An 18,075-nucleotide genomic window follows, 5' to 3' on the forward strand; every position below is an offset into this window, starting at 1 on the left:
CTAAAAGCCATTAGACCACAGTAACCCCCCCCCCCCATTCACACAGCACAGTTGACCCTTGCTCTCACATTTTGTGCGTGTTATTATTTAAGTTACTTTAATCACTCACATCAAGTTTATTTTATACAGAAATGAATTTATTTGATCTGATAATATATGCAATATTTCAGCACAAATTAGTAATCACTATCGCATACCTTTTCCGGATCTGTTTCACATCTGTTGCGACAAGATCTGCTGACTCTGTAGCCATCGGCTAAAAACCCCTTTCTTCTGCCAACACCTCACTTACTAATACAGAGTTTAATATCTTTTTCTATCTTTATCTTTTAAAAAAAAAAAAAACTAACCCTTGGCTATGTATACTGTGTTAGACCTGATGAGACTATTTCTAGTGCACTTATGTATTGCTGTTCTTGTGTTGTACTAATTGCTTTTGCATTTGTAAATTGCTTTGGATAAAAGCGTCTGCTAAATGACTAAATGTAATAGTTCAATACAAATTAAACACAAGTTCAATCGTTCCTGATGAGTATTAAGTATTATATTATATTTATATTATATTATATTATATTTATATTAATATAATATAATACTTCATATATTAGGTCTGTTGTTTCATTGTTTTCTATCATTTTTAAGTGCATTGAGTTAAATTATCCTGTTTTAAATGTGGTACTCCCCTAAATAATGAGTTTTTTAATGTTTTAATGTTTTTGTATAGATGGAGATTCCACTGCTACAAAGGTACATGCTCACTTTTTCACTCACTCATTAGGTTATGTTGTCATTTAGGTTTTGTTGTATATGGTCTGGGGCATAAATCCCGGGGGGACTGGTCCCGCCCTATCTGCAGGTTGTCCCCCTTAAAAATACCACAAAATACCAATTTCATATTATAAAAATATAAAGATATGTAGTTTAATCCTGTCTGTAGTCTGTTGAATCCTGTATTCTGATTGGTTGAAAAATGTTCCGTTGGTATGCATTATTTTATTTATAACCGTACGCCTAACTGGTCAAATGTCTTAAAAATAGGCACCAGAGCAATGTTTGTGGTAACCGTGGTATAAGAGAAATAATTGACTTCGGTCCTTTGAATTATTTGAAAATAATGCACACCAAAGGTGGTAATGCGGCACGACGCGGTTGTGCATCATTTTCAAATATAATTCAATGGCCCGTCTTCAATTATTCCTTACTTAAACAATGCAAATGTAGCAAAAATGCTTTTTAAGTTTATTAAACATTTGAGTGCCCCCTCCTTTCTCTCATAGTGGATTGGTCCAAAGCATTCAAAACTGTACATTTCCCCCTCCAAAGGGAGAATGGTACGCCACATAAAGTTTCCCAGATAAAGAGAAAGACGTTGTTTTTCATTACGCCAAGTGTATTTTAATCGGCCACACTATGACTATGAGTCCGTCTTATTCATTAAGAGTTTTGATCTTACAAGAGAAAAGGACATAGGGAGGATCAGTTGCGACTGGAATTCACCCACACACTAGCTCGGCAAGAGACAAAGTTCATAAGTAGTTCTAGTAAAACTCCAGATGAATTGATTATTTTTTAATAGAGATGATGCCTTGTGTATTATGTAAGGAATAATTGACGATGGGCTATTGAATTATTCAAAATTAATGCACACATAAGGTGGTAATGCGGATTAAACCGTTAGACCGTGGGTGTGTAATATTTTCAAATAGTTTAAAGGACTGAGTCAGTTATTCCACTTATACCACGATTACCACAGAAATTGCTAAGACATTACTCTGATGGCTATTTTAAGACATTTGATCGCTTAACTTCCGGTAAACTTCTGCATAGAATCAATTACAACAGAGTCCTTTAAGAGAGTCGTTTATTTTTGATAACATGATAAATAAATGACATCTAACTCGTATAAACTATAACACTGAGCTAACATTACAGTCTAAAATTAGTGATGATCTACAGATCCTTGAATTCTCAAAACCTCTCACACAGCGCTGAACTTAGCTCACTATCTCCTCTCGTCTTAAGGAAACCAAAACATTTTATTTTGGATGAGGTGTTTGTTGCAGAGGTCAGTTTAGCCACTAGCCATACTGATAAACACGTACAGAGCAGAAGTTAATTTCGGGCCAGCCGCGTAACCGCCACAACTCACAACTTTTTGACGTTATGGACTTTAAAACAGCTACCTTAACAGCTTTGATGTAATCTAAGTAATTCCTAATGTAAAACATTCAACTGGGATCTGGAAGTCTTGAGCATAATCTTTTGCACATACACGCAAAGCATAAAGGGTAGCTTTACATCTTGTGAAGAAGGCAAATTGTTTGACAGTAACAATTTAAAATTGGCAAAATAAAGGCATTTACCTAAACATTATGTGTTTGGTTGAAACATGGTTGAAGTTTTTTTGTTTAATTTTTTCACTTGATACACAGCAATGCCAGTGACATTTATACTGTCTTTTTTCTTCTGGATTGCTTTTTATTTAGTTTATTTTATACAAATATTTTTAACATAACAAACTAAACTGAATTTAAGATGACGTTTTATTACCTTTTGATGTGGTAAAAAAGTTACATTTTTTCCTCTGAATTTCCTGTAGGTTTATTGAGAGGCCTGAGCAGAAAATCTCACTGGAGGACTTTCAGAACTTTTTAACTGAACATCAGAAGGTAAGCATGTAGTCCATCATTGTGTAGTAGTATAATTATTAATGTGCAATGTGCTTAAGAATTGATAGCCATTACATTATAACCCTAAATGTCTACTGTAGCTTGTCGTTTCTTCACAAAACTTTTTCCACACATAAAATAACATTTAATGAAAATTAATTTTGTTTTTGCACATAAAAATCCATAAAAAAATAAAATGTTGCTACAGATGTATGCTGCTTACTAATAACGGCAATGATTTTTGTGTTTGTGTGCTCAGGAGCTCTGGGCCACGGACAACAACAAGGTTCAGGAGTTCATGTTTCACTACCTGAAAGATCCTCTCCGAGAGATAGAACAGCCATACTTTCATCAAGATGAGGTTACTTTTTTTCCAAAGTGATTTTAAAAACATTCAATTTTGAAACTCTGGCATCAACCATTTATGCTATGAGAATTTTACACACCACTTGCTTTTTTACCACAGTGCCAGTGACGTTCAGTGTTTTTTATATTCTTGAGTCACACATTCATTTGATAACCTAATCTGTAAATTGAAACAGCAGTGTGCAATTTGCAAAAACATACAAGTATTGGAGCCTTGGAACAGTCAGACTCTTTTTCATTAGGACTCTTTATACAGCATGGTGCAATCATGTTAATGATCTTGTCAATTTATATATACTTAAATTATAGTGTTCACAGAACTTGTTACTAAAGGCATTTGCTGTATAATGTTATGTACACACCAAACACGGGGCATCGTTTTACTCGCTCTAGATTACTTGCGGGATTTAACTTCGTGTCATGCGAAATTTTTCGCTCGACTTGAATATTTTCAACTTGGGCGAAGACGAGTTTGAGGTGAATAGGCCCATATCGCGTCATTTGCATCACCCCACGCGAGGACGCATCAGACCGCGTCTTTGCTTTGACTTTGTATGTAATCTACTCGCCCAAATCGTTGAACTCGGGTCTGGTGTAAACCGTCTGTTGCTTGCAATCATTTTAACATGTATTCTGGCATATTTGTTTATCTTATGAGAACCTTAAAGGCGCTCTAAGTGATTTCACTCGTTTTAGACCCTAAAAAGACAATTTTTTGTTACAAACAGCAAACATCTCCTCACTATCTGCTTGCTGCTCGTCCGCTGATCAAACTGTAAAAAAATGCGATCTTTGTAGACAGCCCAGGCTCTACAAACTTCAATATAAACACAGTGGCCAAACCTGCACCACCAAACAAAACAACGTGTTCCAGCCAATAAACGGCAAGAAGGATTTGGGGGTTGGGTTTGGGCGCGTTCAGAAAAGCACGGAAGGGAGGGGAAGGGGGAGGAGTTAACTACGCTCAGTTTGTTTGAAAACACATTTTAAAAATCAACACAATGATTCGCTTAGAACGCCTTTAAACATAAAAATGTGTTGTTATCAAAATTATAGCAGTGTGAAGTTTAATTCGAAAATAAGTTAATTCTGTGAAATAGTGCTGGGCGGTGATCAAAAATTTCTATCAAGGTTTTTTTTTTCAAAAATATGACGGTATTAGTTTTTCCATGCGTGGCTGGTTGTTAACCACATTTTCTACTGACTGAGAGAGGAAATACTGCAGTAGATTGACTATTTTACTGTCATATGATGAGTGAATATTGTAAAAAAATAACTAATGAATTTTTAAAATTACACTATTAGCCTTTTCACACAGAGATTACGGAAAATACACAGATTTTTGGTTCAGAAACCACGTGCGTGCATTTTTGTTTATGATTAGATCATAAGGAGCAAGTGATTCACTGTTCTGTTATGCTGGTGAATGATCTCAGCTTTAGCACAGATAGTGACGAGCCCCTTGATCTCTGCTTCAGACCAGCTTGCAGACATTTCTTGTCGTGTTTCAATCCCTGTGTCAAAGAGCTGAACCATAACTTCTGGATACGATGACATGTGGTTCCTCACTACGGCACGCCTCTTACGCCATTGTTTCTGCCTCTTATCCACACAGAATGCTTTCTGTGAATGTTGCGGCAATGTTACTACCATAGGTCCTCTTTACGGGAGCAATCCCAGAACATTTACGGGACGTGTTTGCGTTCACAGAGAAGACTCTGACCATTTTTACGGAAATTTTCTGGGACCAAAGTGCTGTGTGAATGAGGTTTGAAATTCTATTGAAGTGAAGGAATCAGAACGCATGACAGTTACTATAAAAAACACATTTTACAAGCAACTTAAAATAAACAATCCCCTTCTGTTTTAACTGCAATGTTTAGATTTCTTTAACAACTGAACAGTATGCAAAGACAACTTGCATACATAACATTTAACCAAATAAATAGAAAAGGTATGATACTTGCATTAATAACACTAATGCTTCAAGTTCAAGCCCAGATAAACTCATTTCTAATCAGTTCTTGTGTTTGACCACTGTATATGTTCATAGATGCGCATTTGGCAGTTCAAGAAGCGCAGCTGATCTTTTTACAATGCATACTTAAGTTGCCTGTTTGTAGCATGCATTTTCTTGGGTGCTGATGTTGACTTGCTAAAGCATTCACACTACACATGCGAGCAGCACATTCTTACATCACTGAAGTAAAACGGAAGCAGCTGTTCTGTGCATCATTTCAGTGCAGAGTCGATCCATATATAATATATATGCCCTGATCCACACGTTCAACTGTGTTGATGTGATTGGTTTCATGTTTGTGACGTAGGAAACCAGGGCGACTACTATTTTTAGTCTTTCTTTTTTTGAAAGCTGCAATTTTAAGGAGAAAGTCTTCAGCAATGATGTTTAATGAGGAGTGTGCACGTGGTTTCTCTTAAAGCATATTATAAACTAAACACCACATTTATAGACGGTTTCAGCAGTAACAACATAAACAAGCGGTTGTCGCGGTCCGCACGTAACTTCCGGTAAACTCGCTAAGAATAAATAACAACAGAGTCCTTTAAACATAGTTTATTTAGATAACAAGCAAAAAAGAACTCATAGATTACCTAGGAAACCAAAACATTTGTTATTTTCGACGAGGCATTTGTTCAAGAGATCAGTTTAGTACGGAAGCCGAGAGAGGACATGCACTATTATTATTTTTGCTTGCTTGTTTTCTCGTGATCACGACTTAATTTTTCGTTATCTCGAGAAAACAAAAGTTGTTTTTTCGTGATCTCGAGATAACGAAAGTTGTTTTCTCGTGATCACGACTTAATTTTCTCGATCTCGAGAAAACAAAAGTTGTTTTCTCGTTATCCTGACATGATAATCCAAATGTCATAATGTAATTTCCTGTCAATATAATATTGAGTGTATTTTGAAGTGGACTGCTAATGTATATGAGTTTGGGTCTTCGCCGTAACCACACGTGTAGCTGTGTAGACTTAATAAATAAATAAAGTTGGACGGTTCATGTTCGTGAGGGACCATCTCTAAAGATACTGTACACGTTTGTATCTTCAATAGTATTTAACAGTTTATTTAAATAAATATCAACAATCTAAAAAGTGTGCATTATAGCTGACAACCACATAAACACGTGGGTTTTGTGACTGTTTGTTGACTTTCAGTCATTCCATTTAAATGCTGTTAAAAGTAGAAACGTGTATTGAGTAACTTAAAGACGGTCCCTAAATTCACCACTGTAAAATTGAAAATATTGACATCTAATTCCGCTTGAGCGAATCTTTGATCCAAGTAAAATCTTGTTTGTTCATCAATGCTAATTTAGCAAAATATGCTTTTGCTGTTTACAAACAAAACATCGAGTACACGTAAGCTTTAATCACATCACAAAAATACAACTTTTGTTATGTCGAGATCACGAGAAATTAAGTCGTGATCACGAGAAAACAAGCAAGCAAAAATAATAATAGTGCATGGCCTCTCTCGGCTTCCGTAGTTTAGCAACTAGTCAGACCATTAAAAAAAACAAAACCGGAAGTAAGGTTCGGATCCAGACGTGGCGTCAGCGCACGTGCGTCCGATGAAACCGTCTATAAACAGTACTTAAAACTTGTTGTACACTACAAGGGGACCATAAAGATTTTTTTTTTTTTGTGAGTGCAGAGTACTTATTTCGTCCACTGTTTTTAGTTTTGTGATATTGTTTTTAACGCAAACCTTTATGTTCCCTGGTTCTTAGTTCCTTACATATCTGTTCTCAAAGGAGAACACAATCTGGGACTCACAGCTTGATCAGGTGCGCCCAGAGGACATGAACAACCCCCTGTCTCACTACTGGATCTCCTCATCGCACAACACGTGAGTAAAGCCATGATCATATACAGTATACAGATGATGCAGAATAATATGTGCACTACTAGAATCAGCAACTAGTTTATGAATGTGAAAAGAGCAGAAGTGAATGTTGATACATGATGTCTCATATAAATAGAGATTATTGTGTACTACAAAGAGAAGTTTGAAATGTGTTGTATTTATGTTTCACTGGCTCATTGATTTTAAAGAATCACACTTTCATATTTACTTCTCTTATTCTGTTTTCTCTCTTGAAATAAATGGTAGATTATTGTTTGAACTGGTATAACAAGATTATACAGCACTTAGATTAAGAGACAATGAAAAGTACTCTAAAGAATATTTGGGTAGACACGTGATTTCCGTCTGCATTGTGTTTCATGATCTTTATGTAAGGTGAAGGGTGATTGATCTCAGAGCGAAAGGTGTGCGTGTTGTAAAGTGTATAGTAATGCAGACTGCAGACAGGTCCTGACGTGTGTGGTTTATTTTTAGCTATCTGACAGGAGACCAATTCTCCAGCGAGTCTTCTCTGGAGGCGTACGCCCGTTGTCTCCGAATGGGCTGCAGATGCATTGAATGTGAGTCCATGACAGTCGATTGTTATTATGCACCACCCTTCATTACACTGTAAAAAAAATGCAGCATGAAGTTAAAAAGTCAATTCAACCTACTGGTTTAAGTTTTGACCTGTGATAAGTTGACATAACTTATAATAAGTTGAAATTGTCACAACTTAAAGTAACACAAAAATATATTTTGATTTGACATAAATGCTGCACTTTTTATAGTTATCAATGAACATTTTATATACAAATGGGTTCTAAAATTGTTACTTTTGTGTGGAAAGTAACAGCCATATAATTTTATTTTGCAATATAACACAATTTGTTATGTTTTGTTTTATTTATTTTTGTACATATACTTAAGTTGCTTTATTCCTAGCAGTGCTACATTTATGATAAGAAAGATTGTGCAGTTAGTAGAATGATTTTATTACTTGCATGGTAAAAAGTAATTGTTGGATCAACTTAAATTACTTCAATTGGTAATGCCTACATTTTTTTACCTACATTTTCTTTTTTTAAGTGAAACTTTTTAGTTGCAAATGTTTAAATAGTTTAGGTGTTACCAATTAAAGTCATTTTTAAGTTGATTCAACTTTTACTGTTAACACTTTAAGATCTCTCCCAAGATGTTTCTATGAATTTAGTTTTTGCCTTTAATTCTTTCCCTGCCATTGACGAGTTAACTCGTCATTAAAGGTGCAGTCTGTAAATTTTAGCGGCATCTAGTGGTGAGGTTGCAAATTGCAACCAACGGCTCATCCACAGCTGACCCCTCGCTTTTGAAATGCATAGAGAAGCTACGGTAGATGCCACAGGACAAACATGTTTACATCAGAGGCAACTTATTAAACAAAGTTTGTCCGTTAAGGGCTTCTGTAGAAACATGGTGACACAAAATCGTGGATTCCATGTAAGTATATGTAGATAAAAATGTATTATGCTAAGGTAATTAAAACATAATTGTTCATTATTTGAGGTCTTTATACACCCCTGATAATATACTGTAGTTACATATATTATATTACATTTCTGTCAAAAGATTCTTCTAAAAGTTACACACTGCACCTTTAAAAGAACATGCCAATGACGAGTTTTTCCGTCAATCTGTATTTCCGCTATTGGCCACCAGATCTTGCCCAACTTGTACAACCCGGAAGCAACCCCTCATATCAACAGTTTAAACTCAGTTTATGTTTTGATTATTGATCTGAAGTCTTTCACAAAAACGCAATTATCTCAGCTTTTTGATCAAAATTTGGTATTTTTAAGGAACCCATATTTGAGAGGTGATAAGAAGAGAACAAATGAAGGTAGCATGAAACTTTTTTTTTTAAGCAGTGGGTCATTTCCTTTATTTGATATATTGTATGTTTATATATTTTTTATATATTTTCTGGAAAGCATAAAACTTTTGTGAAAATCATAAAAAATGCTGGCGCTGGCTGGCAACTTAAAAAAAGTAATAATAAAACGCTGGTGGGGAAAGAGTTAAGATCGAATGTTTTAGACATTTTAGGATAAAAATCTATAAAATCTAAGACCGCTTTTTTATATATGAACAAAAACTGCAAACTTCCCAGACTAAAAATGTGGTCCTGTGTTGATTGTTGTGTTGTTTTTTAGTGGATTGCTGGGATGGTCCTGATGGGATGCCAGTCATTTATCACGGTCACACCCTCACCACCAAGATCAAATTTAGTGATGTGCTTAACACTATCAAAGAACATGCCTTTGTCACCTCTGAGTGAGTGTCAATCATTTCTCACTTCTTTTGTTAACCAAAGATAAAGATCATAACAAACCAGTTGTGTGGGTGTGTGTTTGTTTTGACAAAGTTCCACGTTTAAAAATAAAGAGGCATTATGAGGCACTGTTAGGTTTGACGTAAAAGGGGTTTTTCTTTACATACAGGTATCCCATCATCCTCTCCATTGAAGACCACTGCAGTATAGTCCAGCAGAGAAACATGGCCTCCTTCTTTAAGAAAGTTTTTGGAGAGATGCTCTTGACCAAAGCTGTGGACATCTCTGCGGACGGTCTTCCCTCACCCAATCAGCTCAAGAGAAAGATCCTTATAAAGGTGAGTTTGTTACTTAATAGGAAGTAGAGATTATGAGCTCATTTACTTATGATTTGGATTTTTCTGTGCTCAGCACAAGAAGTTAGCTGAGGGAAGTGCGTATGAGGAGGTCTCATCTTCGACGCCTTACTCTGAGAACGACATCAGCAACTCCATCAAGAACGGCATCCTCTACCTGGAAGACCCCATTAACCATGTGAGGACATCGCAGATTATAGTATACATATACTTGCATAAAAATCCTTCTGTAGATGTTGTATTTGACTGTATTTGGTTGTGTCTTCACAGGAGTGGTATCCTCATTTCTTTGTTCTGACCAGCAATAAGATTTATTTTTCTGAGGAGACGTCCAGTAATCAAGGAAACGAAGATGAAGAGGAACACAGAGAGGTAAGGAAACGCATCTTTAGATCACTTTTATGGAAAGCCCGGGACCAGTAGACATGACCAGTCACGTTTTATTCTTAGTCCTGTTGCGTCCTAAAGCCAATAGATGCGTTCTTTGCTGCATGTGGCGCTGCGCAGACCAATCAGTGTGTACCATCAACCACTGCGAGAACGAATGGAAAGCTGTGCTCTTGATGTGATACACTGAACTGTCTGCACGCACCTAATGATATGCTTGGCCATCTGTTAACATATTACAACAAGCGGCAGAGCACATTACCGTATACACACCATGTTTAAGCATATTTTTATGGTGATTTAACATTCAGGATTCAGTTATTATTAGTTTTAGATGTTTGTGATGTGCATTTGATCATTACTGTATCGCTTGTTGTATTATCATCTTTGTTGCACTGCATGTTCATAGAATTAACTATAGCACAAAACACAAACATTTTATCTTGTTATAAATAGCCATTAATGACAATATTCATTCATGGATGTCATTCTGTATTTAATATTTACAGTTTGCTTTTAAAATCGATTAAAAACGTGTATAACACATTTGTTTGTTAACTTGTTCCTTACAATCTGAAGTATTGTAATGTGATTTTATGCAAGTTCCATAATTGTAAGATTTTAAAATACCCCAAAATGACTTTATATACTTTTTTCATATGTGTACTTATGTCATCCCAAATGTTTATCAACAATATTTGAATCCAGATGAATTTGCAGCTTTATTTAAGGTTCAATCCCTCTTTAAAGGGTCGCTTGTCAAATGGTATCATGTCCGAATTATTTTCGGTTTCTGCTTTTGATGACATAGAAACTAGGGGTGGGCCGATCCAATACTTTGGATCGGATATTCGGTCGATCCAGACCTTTTTTTGCTGGATCGGATATCGGAATAACGGGGCCGATCCAAATCCGATTTCTCGTGGTTGTTACTGTCATGCTATAGAAAAGTCTGAATATTATAAAAGCACCATAAACATTTTTATACACTATATTCCTAATATATTCAACAGGTTTATGCGAAAAACAATTGCATATATAAAGATATTTAAGGTCACAAAAACTCAAAAGGCTGGTGCTCGCGGAGTTAATACACTGGAGTAGCGGTGAATTAAACGCATCATGCATCAAACGTGAAGTGCATAAAGGACAGGATGATTCAATTGCATCATTTTTCTCCTAGGATGTGCATCGCACTGAAGTCTTTCATTTTGTAACGGTTTGGGCAATTAAGTAAAAATTTACTTGAACTATTTATTTGCTCAGTCGTATGTCCACTCAAAAACTGTCATTATTAATAAATATTTAAGAACACTTAGAATCTTTTAACTTGTATCTCATTTTAAATGAGTTTTTTACATTTTACATGATATTCTTCAGATTTTGTGAGTATGTGTGTGTATATATTTATGTGTGTACACACACACAAAATTCTAAATGGATCAAGAAAAAATACCAGAATTGGATCGGTATCGGTCGATACTGAGAATTCAGGTATCGAAATCGGATCGGCAATGGAAAAAGTGGATCGGCCCACCCCTAATAGAAACCATGGGTGTGTTTGACTTTATGTGGAACGCGATAATTTGATGTCGGTATGCACAGTAGTAGATGTTCGCATGCGGAAGAAATACCGTCTGCAACATGTCGCTCTGATGTGGAATTAAAGGTGAATACAACAACTTTTATCGTTCCACGCTCTTAAAAAACATCATCAAGCTTTGGCCGTTTGTGTTGTTTAGATTCCTCTAGCGGTGAAAATGACATATTTTGCATTTAAATTGAGGTGGTTGAAAGTAGCCTACTGTTTAATACATTAAAGCTGCAAGTCTGTAACTTGCTCATATCTCTGTTTGAAAAATCAAATTGTCAAATGATATCAAACTAACATTACATGTGAAACCGTACCCAATTGCTCAAATTATAAATAATTAAAACATTACCGCTGCAAGATAAGAATACAGCTTTAGAAAGCAGATTTTTTTAGGTCCTTGTTTATTTTTAATAGATTTTTTAAATATTTAAAAGTTACAGATTGCAGCTTTAACAATAACCTCACATTTAAACAATTCATAAAATAAAAACACAATGTTCTTTCATATTCCATGCAGATCTGTAATGGTATGGACCAGCACGTGACGGAGAAATGGTTTCATGGTAAGCTGGGTGCAGGACGTGACGGGCGTCAGATCGCAGAGCGTCTGCTGTCTGAGTACTGCTTGGAGACCGGAGCACCCGACGGTTCGTTTTTGGTGCGGGAAAGCGAGACTTTTGTAGGGGACTACACGCTCTCTTTTTGGTAATACTTTATCCTGGAGTTTATATGCTAATATAATGCCCCTATACATGTTATACAGTTTAACAACAGCGAGTGAGATGCTCATTTCATTCCAGATTTTAAATAAAAATGTTTTTATACAATGTGTGCTCAGGATTACAGACCAGTTTACTTGTTTATCATTATCATTGGATATTGTAAAATATTTGTTTGTTTCCTCTTGTCAGGCGTTCTGGGCGAGTACAACACTGTAGGATTCACTCTCGGCAGGAAGCCGGCAGCCCAAAGTTCTACCTGACAGATAACCTTGTGTTTGACACGTTGTTTGCGCTCATCACACACTACCAGCAGGTGCCTCTGCGTTGCAATGAGTTTGAGATGAAGCTAACGGAGCCGGTACCACAAACCAATGCTCACGAGAGCAAAGAGTGAGTCACGCATCTGTTCAAAATGATAAGAAATTTTTAAGATTATAGCAGGCTGACTACTGTTACAGTAGCTCGAATGGTAGGGCATTGCTTTAGAAATACAAAAGTCAAGAGTTTAACCCCCCAAAAAACTACATTCCCGTTATACGTAGTATCTGTATGCATCTGTAAGTTGGACGCACGCACATTCGGAGCACAAATAGCTTGTCAAATGTTTCATAAAGACTAAGGGAGACGGCAAACGTGAATCAAAACTGAAAAGAGGTTTGGCAGCAAGGCAAGAATTCAAGAATCTGTACTAACATTGTATACATTCATTTTACACAATAATTAGCTCAGTGTAGAAGTTGATATGCATTAGATATGATTTACTTGTCATTTAGTTTGCTTGTTGTCAAAATAAACTACTGTAAAATTATTCTATGCGGAGGAAGTCTACCAGAAGTTAAAGTCACTAAAATCTTAAAAATTGTTTTAAACACATTATAAATGTTAGAGATATTTTGCTGAAACACTCCTAAAGACTGTAAACTTTGTAGTACTGAATTGCAGAGTTGGATCGTTAAACATTTTTCACCATTTCTGTGTACAGGATTATTTGGGCAGGTTAAAACTGATAAAAAACTTTTAACACAATCGCGAGTATCTATTTAGGTTGCAGCAGTTTTTGAAGAGATGGCAGGGGGATTTCTGTGAGGGGGCGTGGTTTCAGTGTTGACAGCAGACACGCCTCCACCGCTTGAGAGCAGAGACAGGCTTCCCACGGGTACTTGAAATCCTTGAAAGGTTGTGAATCTGGGGGGAAAAAATTCAAGGCCCTAAGAAGTTTTTGAAAAAATACATACATAGAAACAGGTCATTCAAAGTGCTTGAATCTATTTTATGCAAGAAGTTTTCTGGAAAAAAAATCCATATTATTCCATGTGTACATTCGAGACTTTTTAAGCACACGGGCTAAACTGTTTGCTTTATATGCTTATATCTTCTGTAGGCGAATGTTGATTCATACCAAAATGCTTTTTTTGCATAGTTGTATTTGACACATGAAAGCATCTCGGGTTACGTATGTAACTGTTGTTCCCTGAGAACTGCGCAGTGACGCAGCGCGAGTTCCCTCGAAAGGAAACTGTAACAATGTATCTTAAAAGGTAACACGATGTAACTTTGCTCTCACTTGAAATGTGTCCCCACATTTAGTCCTTGAATTTGATGGTTTTGGACCTGGAAAGTTCTTGAAAGGTCCTTGAATTTAGTGTGGGAACCCTGCAGAGAATCTTTCCCATTTTTCCAAGATTTTGATCTCATTTTATTTACTTGGCGTTTTTTCCATCATTCATGTTTGATTTGGTGGTTAATAATAACACATTTTCTGTGGTGTCACAAACTCTTTACAGGGACTACAGACATTTGTTTGTGTCGTTGCTGCTAAAACCTATATTGCTGTAAAAATCAACTTGTTAAAGAAACACGTTGAAATGTAGCAGTATATTTTTCTACAGAATAACATCAAAGTAATTTTCGGGTTTTTTTTGTTCGTTTTTTAAAATGAATGGCTTTGAAAAATACACCTCACCTCTCAGTGTTTTTCCAAGTGTCTGTAGTGGGAGTTTTGTTCAGTCTAATACCAGCACATATACATGTATGACTGTGTTGTTTCTTTATGCAGGTGGTACCACGCGTGTCTGTCCCGCAGTCAGGCTGAAAACATGCTGATGAGAGTGCCACGTGATGGGGCTTTCCTTGTTAGGAAGAGAACAGAATTCAACTCCTTTGCCATTTCCTTCCGGTAAAATCCCGACACCCATTTTTGTTTTTCTATTGTCCTTGTTTGTCAGGTTTACTCACTGTTTTGTGTTTTGGGGTTATGGTTGGCGACTTGAGAAAGGTCCCCCCAATGCATGTGTTAAATGGGCTACCATACATTGGTCATTATGTCACTTATGCCACTTTCTCTGTCAGGGCGGAGGGCAAGATCAAACACTGTCGCGTGCAGCAGGAAGGACAGACTGTTTTTCTGGGCACCTCCGAGTTCGACAGTTTAGTGGATTTAATCAGTTACTATGAGAAACATCCATTGTACCGCAAGATGAAGCTGCGCTACCCCATCAATGAGGAAACACTGGAGAAAATCGGCACTGCTGTAAGTTCAGCTACATACACAAATATGGCTCTGTACTGATTTACCTGAACGTTTCTCGTTCCTTCAGTTCAGCTTGCTGTGTAATGTTTGATATGGGTGGGAAAAATCAATTCACTTAACTAGCAGAAATGTTTTTCCAGAATCAATACTGTTCATGTTCAGTTGTTTATCGGAGGTGGAGTCAGCTTTCTAATTTTAAAGGCTTTTGATAAATGCAGTGAATGCATTTGCATTGGGTGGCAGGAGATCGGTGCATCAGATCTGAACCAGCCGACCGTATTTATAACATTGTGATATAGTGCGTTAAGTAAAATGCCTTTGCTCGCTAGTTTACACACATTGCTTGTAATCAACAAAACACACTGTACATTTTTAACCATTTTTTTCGGCAATGCAGGAAATTTTAGGTTTCTAGTTTAGTTTAATGAAGATATTAATTTTAAAGCATTTTATTTTTGTTTTCTGGCATAACCAACTTGATGTGCATGAGCAGCCTAATGTATCACCATTTCATTTCAAAAATCTTTTTTATATTTAGTTCATTGCAATAAATAAATGTTACAAATTTTATATAAATTTAATCATGATAACAATATGCTCTGCGTTTAATTAAATGCTTTTATTCTGTAGTAGTTACACACATTACTTAATGTTTTATTTTTTAAAACGCATAGCATAATAAAAAATTATGTTTCATTATTTAATTCTCCTCAAATTAAATTTAAACAAAGAATAATTAATGCATGTTTATGAATTTTTAAATGCTCCTGAAATAAAACTCAAAAATGTAATGCATTGTTAATACTATATGACGACTCGTATGCATCGTAAAAAGTCTCTATAAATGCTGAAACTTTTTCCGGGGCGTAGTGTAAAAAGATAAAACGCAGTATATTTTCATATCGAATTGTAATACTTATAGAGTTGCAGTATTAGTATTGAATCGGGCCACAAGTATTATGGTGTATCATCCCAGCTGTAATATTTTAAACAAGAGAACTTAAAAGGTGTTTGGAACATTTCTTGAACGTTAAATCTATGATGCATTTGCTCCACACAATTTACATCTGTGTCACTATATGTTAATATTAAGAAATATCAAATATGTTGTGTGAAGTCTGAGGTCATATATCTTATTTATAGACTTTTCTTATCAGCTTGATCAAAACCTCCTCCTCTTTACTGCTGTATTAAGCCAATCAAGTTTAAAGCGCTTGTTTTAGAGCAGTGGTGGATTGACGGGTGAGTAGGCGGTCCTACATGTCAAGGATGCATCTATAAAGGAGTGTGGTGACGTCTGTATCGAACTGACTGTGAATGTGGTTAAAGGAAGGGGTTTTCAAACTTTTTTTGCAGCCAAACCCACTTGACCTAAATAATTTACTTGATGTTCACCTCTGAGATTTTAAGTTCATATGTCAGTAATTTAATGGCACTTTTGCAGCTAAATTAGCATTTTTTTTTTTTTTTAGCAATAGTATTTCATATAGTTATTGTTATTATTACCTGTTATTGGACCTTCATTTGGTAATTTTCTTTCTGTCCATTTTGCATGAGTTCTCAGTTTTCTGAAATATTGCTTTGAAAGACAACAAACTGTCTGATGTATATTGCACACCAAATTGACAGGATTGAGGGGTTTGTTCAGTCTGATGAAGGGTTTTATCAATATGGCAGAAAACAAAGTCTTGTTGCCAAGTTTGCTAACGGTCCTTGAAACAAATCTTTGGAAGAAATTCAGTAGTTCTTGATGTTCTTTCAAACCAGTAAATGTGATATCCTATTCTGCAAAAACATTTGTGGCCAGAATTTTCTTCAGTGGAAAATAAGTGAATATATATGTACTGTATATAGAGTTAAATGTACTGCACACGTTTTTTCAAGGTGTTTCTGTACAACCTTTCCTGGAAACATCGGAATGCGCTGCCACTTTGTTGCTTACTGACTGTGGTGCCATTGATTTTAGATTTACCTCTATTTGATGTTAGCTGCCCCCCACCTATGTAAAGTAGGTGATTTATGGACAAAATTAGCTGTAAAGTCAACCAATGGTCTGGTCTGCGGTGCTGCTTTTGATCTCTCTACGTTTGAGGACAATCGTGTTAGTTTACTTCCTTGGATATTTGGAAATGTTGTCATGCTAGTAGTGATCATGTCGTACCCTAAGGAGTTAAAGTGTCTGTGTGCAGGAGCCAGACTATGGATCTCTGTATGAGGGTCGTAACCCTGGATTCTATGTGGAAGCCAATCAGATGCCCACATTCAAGGTACCTCTACTCATAATACGCATTGAGGCTTTTTTATATTGTTTAAATTACTACATTAACACTTTTGTGTAATTAATTGTGTGTGTTTGTGTGTAAGCAGTGTACAGTACGGGCCATGTATGAGTACAAAGCCCAGCGAGACGATGAGCTCTCCTTCAGTAAGAATGCCGTCATTCAGAACGTGGACAAACAGGAAGGAGGCTGGTTAGTACAAGACCCATTATGGTTTATGTTTGTGTTGTTACCAACGTAACATCTGCAAATAGGGATGCACTGAAAGGAAAATTCTTGGCTGAAGCAGAATAAAATATAAAACTCCGCCAAATACCAAACAACTGAACAATTTTTGTTTTCCTAATTATTTTGCCAATTTTCTCGCTATTTGCACAAGTTACATTTTCAGAATGTCCTTTGTACTATATTTATTTTACATTATTTATTAATGATTTTTTTTAAATTCCAGCAGTCATTAAAGGGCCTGGTCACTTCTTCCGATCATATAGCTATAGATAGACTTGTTAAAACTGTTTAATGGATATTAATCTGATCTTCTATTTCTGCACAAAATGCAAATAACCTATTCATTACTCCTCTGCCTTAAACTTGCAACAACGCTTAAATAGCACTGTATGTTGAGCAGGGGACGCACGCCTGTGTGCACGATCAAGCACAAGTTTGACAGGAGATGACAGAGGAAAAAGTGCTCAACAAAGCTGTCTAACAAAAAGCTTATTGTTAATGTTTTATTTCTCGTTTAATACAATCGTGTTTGTCATTGTAGGATTTTAGGAAGTTTTTATTACATACTGCTGACGCACTTTGTCGTTCTATGACATGAGATGAAGAAAAAATAAAGGCTGTGTCTCAATCAGCTCACTTGTTCAGTAGGCAGGGCACAGATCAGGGAGTCGGCCATTTTAATAGCAAAATCCTTTCAGTGCACTGGAACGTTGGTTCCCTAAAAATTCCCACAATGCAACGTAAAACCCGGTGAGCATTGTT

At 36.2% G+C, this 18,075-nt stretch overlaps 1 protein-coding gene across 2 annotated transcripts in view; it reads left to right on the forward strand.

Moving 5' to 3' along the window:
• The window catches only part of plcg1 (phospholipase C, gamma 1), a 52,432-nt gene that overhangs the window by 22,026 nt on the left and 12,331 nt on the right, over nucleotides 1-18,075 (forward strand). The window contains exons 8-22 of one of the 2 annotated variants that reach the window (XM_055189448.2): nucleotides 725-747; nucleotides 2,600-2,669; nucleotides 2,929-3,030; nucleotides 6,791-6,909; nucleotides 7,402-7,487; nucleotides 9,099-9,219; nucleotides 9,387-9,555; nucleotides 9,629-9,751; nucleotides 9,844-9,945; nucleotides 12,072-12,259; nucleotides 12,466-12,666; nucleotides 14,333-14,452; nucleotides 14,626-14,806; nucleotides 16,996-17,073; nucleotides 17,171-17,277. In XM_055189448.2, the coding sequence (XP_055045423.2) occupies nucleotides 725-747; nucleotides 2,600-2,669; nucleotides 2,929-3,030; nucleotides 6,791-6,909; nucleotides 7,402-7,487; nucleotides 9,099-9,219; nucleotides 9,387-9,555; nucleotides 9,629-9,751; nucleotides 9,844-9,945; nucleotides 12,072-12,259; nucleotides 12,466-12,666; nucleotides 14,333-14,452; nucleotides 14,626-14,806; nucleotides 16,996-17,073; nucleotides 17,171-17,277 (1,790 nt within the window). The remainder of the gene's footprint in view (nucleotides 1-724; nucleotides 748-2,599; nucleotides 2,670-2,928; nucleotides 3,031-6,790; nucleotides 6,910-7,401; nucleotides 7,488-9,098; nucleotides 9,220-9,386; nucleotides 9,556-9,628; nucleotides 9,752-9,843; nucleotides 9,946-12,071; nucleotides 12,260-12,465; nucleotides 12,667-14,332; nucleotides 14,453-14,625; nucleotides 14,807-16,995; nucleotides 17,074-17,170; nucleotides 17,278-18,075) is intronic. The other variant, XM_055189449.2, reaches the window with a different exon arrangement.

The sequence above is a fragment of the Misgurnus anguillicaudatus genome, chromosome 13 (assembly GCF_027580225.2).
Source record: "Misgurnus anguillicaudatus chromosome 13, ASM2758022v2, whole genome shotgun sequence".
NCBI classification, from domain to species: Eukaryota; Metazoa; Chordata; class Actinopteri; order Cypriniformes; family Cobitidae; genus Misgurnus; species Misgurnus anguillicaudatus.